The sequence below is a fragment of the Ascaphus truei genome, chromosome 14, assembly GCF_040206685.1.
Source record: "Ascaphus truei isolate aAscTru1 chromosome 14, aAscTru1.hap1, whole genome shotgun sequence".
NCBI lineage: Eukaryota > Metazoa > Chordata > Amphibia > Anura > Ascaphidae > Ascaphus > Ascaphus truei.
The window spans coordinates 52413058-52425669 of record NC_134496.1 but is presented as its reverse complement, the minus strand read 5'-3'; the positions used below and the strand labels follow the sequence as shown (position 1 = coordinate 52425669).

General features: G+C 42.5%; 1 protein-coding gene across 1 annotated transcript in view; it reads left to right on the top strand.

Moving 5' to 3' along the window:
- Positions 1–12612, top strand: part of LOC142466165 (uncharacterized) — a 206534-nt gene that overhangs the window by 152036 nt on the left and 41886 nt on the right. The window contains exons 61-72 of the mRNA XM_075570996.1: positions 165–270; positions 681–805; positions 2584–2754; positions 3634–3804; positions 5656–5789; positions 6198–6319; positions 6628–6843; positions 7559–7786; positions 10169–10288; positions 10395–10603; positions 11637–11706; positions 12271–12438. Of these exons, the coding sequence (XP_075427111.1) occupies positions 165–270; positions 681–805; positions 2584–2754; positions 3634–3804; positions 5656–5789; positions 6198–6319; positions 6628–6843; positions 7559–7786; positions 10169–10288; positions 10395–10603; positions 11637–11706; positions 12271–12438 (1840 nt within the window). The remainder of the gene's footprint in view (positions 1–164; positions 271–680; positions 806–2583; positions 2755–3633; positions 3805–5655; positions 5790–6197; positions 6320–6627; positions 6844–7558; positions 7787–10168; positions 10289–10394; positions 10604–11636; positions 11707–12270; positions 12439–12612) is intronic.

Sequence of the window (12612 nt, the reverse complement as noted above, 5' to 3'; positions counted from 1 at the left end):
TGCGTAAGTGTGCGCGCGTGTGCGTAAGTGTGCGCGCGTGTGCGCGAGTGGGGTGAGTGGGGTGAGTGGGGTGGGTGGGGGGGGGTGCAATTTCTGAATGTCCGTTACTGATTAGGCTTCCCCTATAAAATAAACGTTGCCTTTCAGATGTGGATGAATGTCAGACAGGACGCAGCAGGTGCCACTCACTAGCTTCCTGCACCAACACCCCGGGATCATATTACTGCACTTGCAACCCTGGATATATAGGCGATGGATTTACCTGCAGAGGTAACACTCTGTGAGAGATCTGAGAGATGTTGGGCACTGTACAGTGTCATTTCCTGTTCTTCTTTCTCTCTCTTCCATAATCTTGGTCAGAACAACCAAATGCTTCCTAATCCTCCTATCACAGCACATTCCTTGGGTAATGTCACAGGGGTTAGGGCTCTATGTGAAGAAGTGTTCCTATCCCTTACTGTAACTGGTGAGGTCTTCAGGGGGACACTTATTGTACGTGCTTTTAATCTGCCCTGTACAGGATAGCCCTTATTGGTTATGCTATACTTCTAAGATAAAGTATTATAATTATTGTGTAATGAAGCTATACAAACACAGTGTAAGAAAGGGTACATGGACAGATACTTAGGGCAATGAGTGAGAAACTAACAATTGTCCATATCCTACCATTCTGTTCTCAGAGGACCGCCTGTTTGAATATAAAAGTGGCATTAGAATAACCCAGCGGTACCGGGACTTCACCTCTCCTCTGATCAGTGTTCCCACGGGCTTTCCCTTTGGATCTAAGTTTTACAGCAATTTATATGTAAGTATTACAGAAAACAACGGTAATGGGTATTAACCACAAGGTATTATTAGGGGAGGTGTAACATTCCCACAAGTTCACGGATCCGGTGATACTGAACTTTCACTGCCCATGAAAATTGAGCAAAATCAGCATTTGCAAATATTTACATGGGCTGTTGAGAGAGAGATAATATTTTTTCTGAGTGTCACAGTTTTTGAGAAATATACACATTACTACCAGCAACATTTGCAAAAAGTCACCTGGACCGATGAAAGAAAACAGATGTTTTGCAAATGTTGTCTTTTTCTGAAACACAAAAATGCCACCGGAGAAAAGCAGAACGCCAAGCGACGCGTCACACATTGTGTTTAACCGAACGCCAAGGGACGCGTCACACATTGTGTTTAACCGAACGCCAAGGGACGCGGCACACATTGTGTTTAACCGAACGCCAAGGGACGGGTCACACATTGTGTTTAACCGAACGCCAAGGGACGCGTCACACATTGTGTTTAACCGAACGCCAAGGGACGCGTCACACATTGTGTTTAACCGAACGCCAAGGGATGCGTCACACATTGTGTTTAACCGAACGCCAAGGGACGCGTCACACATTGTGTTTAACCGAACTCCAAGGGACGGGTCACACATTGTGTTTAACCGAACGCCAAGGGACGGGTCACACATTGTGTTTAACCGAACGCCAAGGGACGCGTCACACATTGTGTTTAACCGAACGCCAAGGGACGCGTCACACATTGTGTTTAACCGAACGCCAAGGGACGCGTCACACATTGTGTTTAGCCGAACGCCAAGGGACGCGTCACACATTGTGTTTAACCGAACGCCAAGGGACGCGTCACACATTGTGTTTAGCCGAACGCCAAGGGACGCGTCACACATTGTGTTTAACCGAACGCCAAGGGACGCGTCACACATTGTGTTTTACCGAACGCCAAGGGACGCGTCACACATTGTGTTTAGCCGAACGCCAAGGGACGCGTCACACATTGTGTTTAACTGAACTCCAAGGGACGCGTCACACATTGTGTTTAACCGAACGCCAAGGGACGCGTCACACATTGTGTTTAACCGAACGCCAAGGGACGTGTCACACATTGTGTTTAACCGAACGCCAAGGGACGCGTCACACATTGTGTTTAACCGAACGCCAAGGGACGCGTCACACATTGTGTTTAACCGAACGCCAAGGGACGCGTCACACATTGTGTTTAACCGAACGCCAAGGGACGCGTCACACATTGTGTTTAACCGAACGCCAAGGGACGCGTCACACATTGTGTTTAACCGAACTCTCGCTATTAGAGACAAGGATTGATGTAGAATAATTGTTCTGTATATGAATAAAACGAAGAGATAAATAAAATGAGAGAGCGAGAGAGCGAGATTTACACCGTTTTTCAAGACTCTTTGTAATTATTTTGCTGCCAGGAGGGAATGAGATTGCAAATCAAACACTAGGGTGTGGTTTTATCAGCTCACAGAAAAGTGTCTTCTTTCTGTGGCTGGATCCAATATAAGAAGATATTATTACAACAGCTTTTATCATCATCCAGTTATTATAAACCTGATATCATTGTTTGTTACATTGGAAGCAGATCAGGCATCAGGGGGTTCATGCGCACAGCCAGGGGTCTCAGCAAACAGTACATAGATATTAACATCACATTAGCCACACAGGGAAACGGAATGAAAAGCTTTTTCTTAAGTGACGAGTGACTTCTATGTTGTAATTACTGAAATGAATCTGATTCCCCGTGCCTTTTATTTTGCAGTTCACAGACAATGGAGTTATTATATTCCAACGTAATATCTATGAGCCCCGGTACACGTACAGTTATCCTTACAGCCGCTTCTACAGTAATGACCCGTATACACCGCCCATGGTGGCGGTTTTCTGGGCAGATGCTGATTTGTCCACAGGAATCGGGGAAGTGTATTACCAGGTGAGACCACTCAACAAACACCTAACCTGTCACTGCGGTTTGTGGTTCCACCTACTGGTACTGAGTATCTCTATCTTATTATTTACAAATCTTAACTTTCCCTGTTTGTTATTTTACGTTGTCTGTCTGTAAAGGGGTAATCCCTCCTAAAACACAAAAAATAAACAGTGTGTTAACATCTAAACAAAGTAACTCCAGTTCTAGTGGCCATCTTGTATTCCTGGAGAAAAGTCAATTTGTTGTATGTTGTGATGCCTTTTAGTGGACCAACATTACACATCCTCATGGATTAAATTATAGTGCACAGAGCTCTTGAAACCTCGTAAGTTTCTTCTTCAAGCGCACACACTTACATGGGTTGTTAGGCGTCCTACACTTGAAGAAGAAGCCAATGAGGGGTGGAAAGCTCTGTACATGATTTCCTTTATGTTCTGCTAAAAGGTGCCACAACAACAACAACTCCACAATGTAATTGACGTCATTAAACAAGTGTCACCATCCTAAGGAAGTCCTGCTCAACACACAATGACATCACGCAAAGGGGAGGAGCTAAAATACCTGAACCCCTCCCATCTTTCAGCTCTCCGTGTCTACAAACTAACTTAAAAAGTGTCAACGTACAATATGCTGTCTAATTAATGTGTTTTGAAAAGGCATCTCCTTTCATGTTCTTTTAACATCAAGAAATGATTAAACATTCATTAAAAATAGTGACACCTGTATTTGTGTTGTGCTACACAGCCCAGATAGAAATGCTAATAGTGTGCTCTGTGCTATATAGGACATCCTGATACCAGGTGGATGTTATGCCGTGTTTCCTGCATGTGCTGGAGGTGGGTAATGGCCTTTTTTATATTAACACCTCTCTCTCTTTTTCAGACTTATGACTTCCAAAGCCCATCTGCGCTGAATACAGTTTTCAAAACTCAACTTGAAAATGACATAAAGTCTTATTTTAACCCCTCCCCGACCTTCAAAGCCCTCTGGGCAATGAAGGTCACTTGGGAACGAGTGGCACCATATCCGGCACAATACTTTTCCTGGGCGGATGTAAGTGTATAATATGCACTGATACATATTGAACTGTAAATAGTCGGGCCCATATATGCCAGAAGACACCATACAGCCACTGAACTGGTCATTAGGGACCTTCTGTCACCGGGAGGAGACTCATGTCATAGCACTGCTTAGTGAATATGGCGGTAAATGCAAATCAGACACATTTTCTGAAATGGGAGAATATGGCGACATTTGCTTATAAACACCTAGCAGAGAATGTGATCCGTCCCCGTCACAATTCACTTACAGACCTGTAACCCTGACACCAATAGTGGGGTCAGCATGGATTCATGAAGGATAGGTGCTGCCAAACTAGCCTTATTAGTTTATTTGAGGATGTAAGTAGGAATTTAGACCAGTGTAATGCAGTTTATATGGTCTACTTAGGCTTTTGAAACGTTGCCACACAAGAAATTAGTGTACAAAATAAAGGAAATTGGACTCTGTACCAATATTTGGACCTGGTTTGACCAGTGGTTGAAGGATAGACAACAAGGAGTTGTCATAAATGGAACTTTTTCTGGTTGGGTTAAATTTGAGTGGAGTACCTCAAGGATCGGTACTTGAACCCCTGCTTTTTAACTTGTTTATTAATGATCTTGATGTTGGCATAGAGAACAAAGTCTCCATCTCGGATGATGACACAAAATTGTGTATGGTAGTAAAATCAGAGCAAGGAGTAATTTATCTCCATATAGATGAGGTTTAATACAGATAAATGTAAGGTTATGGGAAACAAGAATAAATAGGCGACTTACAAATGAAATGGGGCAAAATTAGGTCAATCCTTGGTGGAGAAGGATTTAGGTGTGCTTGTAGGCAGCAGACTTAACAATAGTGACCAATGTCAGGCAGTAGCTGCTAAGGCAAATACAATCTTGTCTTGCATTAAACTGGGATTGGATGAAAGGGACGAAAACATAATTATACCCCTGTATAAAGCATTAGTAAGACCAAACCTTGAATATGGAGCACAGTTTTTGGCATCACTCCATAAAAACGACATTATGAAACAAGTGCAGAGAAGATTCACCACATTAATAAAGGGGATGGAAAATCTGATTTATGAGGAGAGACTAGCTCATTTAGATTTGTCTACATTAGAAAAGAGGGGATATGATAACTATATACAAATATATTCGGGGTCAATACAAGGAGCTTTCAAAAGAACTATTTGTCTCAAGGGCAGCACACACTACACAGGGTTAAGTCTTAAGGCTGGAGGAAAGGAAATTTCACCAGCAACAAATAAAAGGGTTCTTTACAGTAAGGGCGGTTAGAATGTGGAATTAATTACCCATGGAGATAATAGGCAGACACAATAGATTTGTTCAAAAAAGGTTGGACATCTTTTCTAGAAAGAAAAGGTATACAGGGATATACTAAAGAAGTAAATATTTGGAAGATGTTGATTCATGGCGAAATCTGCTCTGCCATTACAGGAGTCAGGCAGGAATTACATTTCCCCTGATACATCCTTGGATAATGTTTCACTGAGGTGTTGGTTGGCATTCCTCTGGATCAATATACTGTAAATACAAATGTAGGATAAATATCTCTCGTGTACATTTTGCACAGGTTGAACTTTTTTTTCAAATCTCATCTATTTGAACTATGTAACATTGCTACATGGCAATAGCAACAGTTACATGTAATAAACGAGGTTAGAAACAGATACTGAATTACTGTTACGAGTTTTCACACTGACAATCACATTTATAATGACAGGGTTATTATGTTTGAAACCCACCGAGTTATACGCCTGTTAATGTAGTGAAAAGAAGCATGTTTTCTGATACATTTAGCCCTGTTTGAGATCTTTGTTTGACACTTTCCTTATAGACCAATACCTATCAAGCTGTTTTAGTCACCAATGGGATCTATTCTTTCTGTCTGACGCGTTTTGAGGATGGAGGAATGAACTGGAGATATAACGTACTCCCTATGTATTACCTGCCCAAAATGGGCTATTTCAGGTATGGATATAAAGTGATCTAGTTTGGTAATAAGTGGAAATAAAGTATACAGCAACTAAACATGATAGACACAGTGTTATATAGTTCAGCATTTATTACAGTACCATGTAATATTGCTAAGTGGGACTGCTCCTTTAACCCCATCACTGCCAGAGGAACCTACATATTGCTTGTCCCTCTGGCAGCAAGGAGGTTAAACTAACTGGGAATTCAACCCCAGTAGTGTTGTCTTAGCTCCATGTCAGCATTGGCTTCGATTCCAGTCCAGGTTCTGGGCTAAATTTACCATAGACGTGCAAAAGGTTCCAGGGACCAAATGGTTATCGGGAATGGGGAGGGGGCGACTGTCAGAGACAGGGTGATACGTTGTGTTTGTGTTTACTCTGCGGTCTGTGCTTTTACTTTCAGTGGGGAGCCTACTCCTTCCAATTCCCCAAACAACTTCCCGGCATTCAATGACCCTCAGACAGAGCCCTCTGTCAGCCTCCAGCAAAGATACACTCCAGATCAGTACGTGGGATACAACACAAGTAAGGACAATGATAGGTGTGCTTCATACCTGATGCCAGGAGCATCTGCGGCGCACAACCAAAGTCACTCCAGCAATGAAAGTGTTACTTGCAGAAAGACAGACAACTTTCCATGTGTATTTTAGCCGAGCTCTTTCAGAACAGCCTGATTTAAACAAAGGTGGTTACAGTATTGTGAGGCCTTGAGGATGGGGGTAGTTTGTTAGGGTCTGAAAATCTACATCATGACTCACAAATAAACACAAAAGGCTATAGTTGACCGATCAGAAATGTATCAGAACCTGATTTCTCTTCTCTCCTGATCACAGATAAGAAAGGGTTTGGGGCTTATCGCTTGGAGAGTAACACAGCGAACACCAGAACTCCCCGCCAGCAATGTCTGAACTGGTATTACAGTGAGCCGTACCCATACTGGTCCTTCAATACCCGGCCCTGTCCCTGCTCCTGGTGGCAGGCCAACTTTGATTCCTCATTCACCTCTTCCAATAGGTTACAGGGATACGGCTACCAACAGAAAAATACAGGTCAGTACCTTTATCCACCTACAGCACTCACCTTTTTGTATCATTCTGCAGGGGAGTAAAGGTGCCTGAGTGTTTCGCTCAGAGGGTCAGCCTTAGGGACTCTTGGGAGGAATAAAAGTTGAAACATTCCCTGTCACTTTTTCCTTTCTCTGTATTTTCCCTTCCAGTCTCTCTCCCTCTCTCTCTCTTCTAAGTTTGTTTAATTTTTGTTCACTCTATACCTTTCTTCTGTCTGTGAAGCTTGTCCTGGAAAGGGTTCTCTTCTCTGCTCCTCCCTAATGCCACAGAGACCTCTGTTGCGAAAAACGTCCCAAGCAGCAATGCTATAATAATAGAATCATTTTCTGAGCTGTCCATGGTGCTGCGGTTCTGCAGTCATATGTAGAAGCACATGCACACCGCTGGTAGGTGTTGGAGGGGGGTACTTATCTGCCGGTGCGCTGTATCCAGCTGCGGTTCTGCAGTACCATGGACATCTCAGAAAATTATTACTATTTTTATTATAATTAATATACTGCATAGCACAATTATTAAGTGGAACAGCTCTGTGCCTAAGAACCTGTCCTCTAAGTGAGATAACACGGGGTTAAAGGCTGTAGCGGCTTTATTGGGAACTGATGTGATTCCCAGGATATTATTATTATTATTATATTGACTAGTAAAGACGGCTCACGTTGTAATCACATCTAATTCTCCTTCTGTTATTTTGTTGCAGATTTATATCTCTCCTTCCAGAGCTCATTTTCCTCCTGGTACGGTGGAGGAACAAGATGTTACTATAACTATTTCGGGAGTCTTGTTTATGGAGAGAAAGAAAGATACTTGCCAACCCCTTGGACATATGAAAACACTTGGCTCTGGTGGTGGAATCCATACCTTTATTACTCGAGGTATCAGACGTTTTGGGGGACAACTTTGCCTAAACTAAGAAATGAATACAAAGGTAATCTGATATTAACCACATGAATACCATTTGCTTTTTAATTTGTTACTTGTACATCTAATTACTCACTGGGATCAGTGTTTTATTGAGTGTTTTATTAGGTACAATCCAGTATGTATAGGTACAATCCAGTATGTATAGAATATTATAAATATTTGAAGGTTCTTCAGAGCTGGATAAAAGGAATTATTTTAGCCAAATCTATCTGTCTGTCTGTCTGTCTGTCTGTCTAGCTAGCTGTCTGTCTGGCTAGCTAGCTAGCTGTCTGTCTATCTGTCTGTCTGGCTGTCTGGCTAGCTGTCTGTCTATCTAGCTAGCTGTCTGTCTGGCTAGCTAGCTGTCTATCTGTCTGTCTGTCTGTCTGGCTAGCTGTCTGTCTGTCTAGCTAGCTCGCTGTCTGTCTAGCTGTCTGTCTATCTGTCTAGCTAGCTAGCTGTCTGTCTAGCTAGCTGTCTGTCTAGCTAGCTAGCTGTCTGTCTAGCTAGCTGTCTATCTGTCTAGATAGCTAGCTGTCTAGCTAGCTGTCTATCTATCTAGCTGTCTAGCTATCTATCTTCTTCTTTAAGTCTTGTCTAATTTTTTTATCGAGGACAACGAAGCAAAATAGCCACACACAGATGGGATTTCACCTTTAGTATTCACAAATAATTCTCATTAGTGACAGGAGTTTTTTATGTAATCCACTAATGTTTTTCACTGATTCCAGAGTATGCATTTCCGAGATTCCTTTATCTATATGGTAAAAAGATTCCTAACCACAGGAAATGTACAGAAACTCGGCCTACGTACAGATGTAGCATCTTCTATCTATTAGCAGCTGCAATGCATGTGCTGGGGAATCGCGGACCAAAAGCTGAGCTTTTGCAGCACAGTGCTTGGAGGGGGGGGGGGGTCGGCCCATCAAGAAAGCAGGCGTCCCTGCTTCGGAGTGCTCTGGAATCCCCGCGACCAGACTAATGGCCGATCAGGATAACACAGCGGGCGCCCCTGCTTCTGAGTGGGACTCGCGCTGTGTAAATCCTGCACCTGTCTGTACGAGACGCGCAGTAAGCGTGAGACAGGATCAGTCACTCTCCCTGCGCACCTCTAATAGGCGATCGCACAACTTTTATTTTAGTAACATACTATTGAAGCAGGGGGTCTCCGGAGCTGAGCCGCATTAATTTCAGCCCTGGGGACCCCCTGCTTCCCGAGTTACAGGCTCAATTGGAAGTGTTGGTATCTCCTGTGCATGTAAATGTCCCGGTCACGTGACGCGGGAGAATTAAACATGCAGAGAGATACCGGCACCCCATACGGGCCTGTAACTCGGGAAGCATGGGGTCCCCGGGGGTGAAATTAATGCGGCTCAGCTCCAGGAGACCCCCTGCTTCAATCCTATAATATTAAAATTAAATAAATGCCGTGCGATCACCTGTTAGAGGTGCGCAGGGATAGTGACTGATCCTGTCTCACTCTCACAGCATGTCACTTACAGACTGATGCAGGAGTCCCACTCAGAAGCAGGGACGCCCGCTGTGTTAATCCTGATCGGCCATTAAAACAAGAAAAAACACAAAAGCGCACCAAGATGAGAGATAGATATTGTATTAGCAACAAATAATAAAATTAGTAACTTACATTTAAAATTTCTTTAATAATCCCCGACGTCTGCGACTGTTGTGGCTGGCGGTTTTACTACCCACCACCAGTACACACTCAAGTGTACCGTTCCTGCTTATTTCCGATCGTTTCTATGCTATCAAAAACGGACAGGCATCCTAAGGACACCTATTGAAGGCCCCGGTTCCTGCACATGTGTGCTACACTCTGCACCACGCTACCACACGTGGAGGACAGGAGAGTGAACAGAGACAGCCCCAGCGCGCGGGTCTGATCTCTCCGAACTGAGATTACCCTTCATACTTCCTATGTGATGCCCTACTCCTGTGATAGACACCAGAATCGGGGATTATTAAAGAAATTTTATATGTAAGTTACTAATTTTATTATTTGTTGCTAATACAATATCTATCTCTCATCTTGGTGCGCTTTTGTGTTTTTTCTTGTTTTGCTGATATTGGTATCACCATCGGGGTTCCGGTGGAGACCACATTTGGAGGTGGGGGAGACACCTCATAAACACAGAAGCAGCAAGAGAACTGAGAGGGACCAACACTCCAAGTTTAAAGAGCCAGAGCGCGGACTGAACTTTTCATTACTGATCGGCCATTAGTCTGGTCGCGGGGATCTGAGAGCACGCCGGTACCAGGACCGTACCCGTGGTGGATTCTGTGCCGACAAACCATCGTGCTACATCTGTAACCTACCCCTCCTCCGGAGCAGGAGCAGTGAGCCGTGTATCATTACTCTGCGGTGACTCTCTCTCTTCTCTTCTCACAGTGAATGAGGTGGATCCGTATAACAACTGCTGCAGAGACTCTGGGTCTTACTCTCTCTGCGCTATGTATAGAGAGAAGAGGCCCGTTGACTACTGTTTTGGATACATTCCACCACGCATAGGTAAGCCCTGGAGTTTGTCTTAATTAATGTTTGTCGCACTTGTTTGAAAACACTACATTTTGTCTGTCACTATAAACTAAACATATATTTTTGTTTCCTATGTAAGGATTTCTCTTTGGAGACCCTCACATTAACACACTGGACGGTGTGCAATACACCTTTAATGGTCTGGGCGAGTATATCTTGGCCAACGTCAAGGACGAGAATGATACAGTGATCTTCAGACTCCAGGGACGCACGGCCAGAGCCGGGAATGGGACGTCCCAAGCAACTAACTTTGTGGGGCTGGCAGCAGAGATAAACAGTGAGACGCAGGTAAGGTTTGTGTACGGGATATATAAGAGTATCAGAGATAAACAGTGAGATGCAGGTAAGGTTTGTGTGCGGGATATATATGAGTATCAGAGATAAACAGTCAGACGCAGGTAAGGTTTGTGTGCGGGATATATAAGAGTATCAGAGATAAACAGTGAGACGCAGGTAAGGTTTGTGTGCGGGATATATAAGAGTATCAGAGATAAACAGTGAGACGCAGGTAAGGTTTGTGTGCGGGATATATAAGAGTATCAGAGATAAACAGTCAGACGCAGGTAAGGTTTGTGTGCGGGATAAAGACGAGTATCAGAGATAAACAGTGAGACGCAGGTAAGGTTTGTGTGCGGGATATATATGAGTATCACAGATAAACAGTCAGACACAGGTAAGGTTTGTGTGCGGGATAAAGACGAGTATCAGAGATTGTGTCACATGTTGGAATGTTTGTTAGACATTGTTATTACTGGTACAGACAATGCTACAACCTGTTATACACATTGGTAATTCCTACAGGCAATGTTAGGTATTTATAATAAAGGTGGGCACTTTTTTTTAATGTGGTTTTGGTTCTCAATATGTTGTATTTTTGTTTTTTTTCCATAACTGTTTGTTTTGCTTTTGAAATGTTACCAAATTATGGGGGTGAAAAACAAAAAGGCTAAAATAGCATAATAACGCATGGAATTTTTTTAAGATATGGCAACAAACCCCCCAAGTTCTTAGCACCAATCACAGCTCCAAAGTATTGATTGACAATTGTCCTGGTGTTCTCGTTTTGGTTCTAAAGATCTTCAGGGTTCTCCTTTTGTATTTGGTTTTGGAATGTAAGGTTCTGGTTGGCTTAGATTTCGCACACTGGGGTTTATAATGCTACAGTAAATCCTTAATGTTCTGTTATTGCAGCTTTATGCAGTGATTAATGTATACCATAGTCCTCTGATAACAGGGAATTAAACAGAAACAGGAGTGGAAAACCAATAACCTATAATTAGTCCTGACACAGACATCAATCTCAGGTTCTTATCTTTCTCAGGTTGAGTGGAAAGTGTTTGATGGAAATTCAACAGCTGTGAGGATTAATGGTACTGAATTTACAGTGACGGGTAAGATTCTATTTCACACGAGTTACAATTATACATTGCTCTGCAATTCTCTTACAATGGGATTAATTCTGAATTGATAATAATACAGTATTTAGTGATATTGCTTAACATTGATATATATGCGTACAACATTATATTTGATATGAGAGAACATTTGATAAAACTAAGTATAACGCATTAGGGCTATTACAATATAATAGAATTCAGGAATATCCCGGCTCTTAGGATGAATAGTGATTTGTCACTGTTTTTACTTGTGTCCATATCCAATATGCTCCGGCACTGATTCACAGGGCTACAAAGGGGTTCTGTTACATTCATTTAAATGGGACTAATATTTTCTCCAGCACAGGGAAACGGTTTCACAGCATATTGAATAAGGTCCTGATCCTTATCTATAACACAAGAATTAAACAATATCCTTACCGTATCTATACCACAAGGATTAAACAATATCCTTACTGTATCCATAACACAAGGATTAAACAATATCCTTACCATATCTATACCACAAGGATTAAACAATGTATAATTTAATATGAAATGTGTTTTCTCTATACTAAGAAAACGTCACATACATTGACAAATTCACCTTGGAGAAGACAAACCAGAACGAAGTCAAAGCGTCTTTTGATGGTGGAATCTCACTGACTGTTTCGGCTAAGTTGGGAGCTTTGAGTTTTGTCACAAGTTTGGATTCTTCATATAAGAACAAAACAGAAGGCCTTCTGGGTAAGTGGTTTCTCAGCAGGCAAATAAATAGCAAATTATATTTTATTATTGTGATAATTAAACTACAAGGAGAAAAGGTCTCGCCTGTGAGAGCGAGACAAGTAGGGGTTTGGTTTTGCTGATCTACAGTATATCTTACATCTCCTTTAAATCCCATAACTCACAAGTCACATC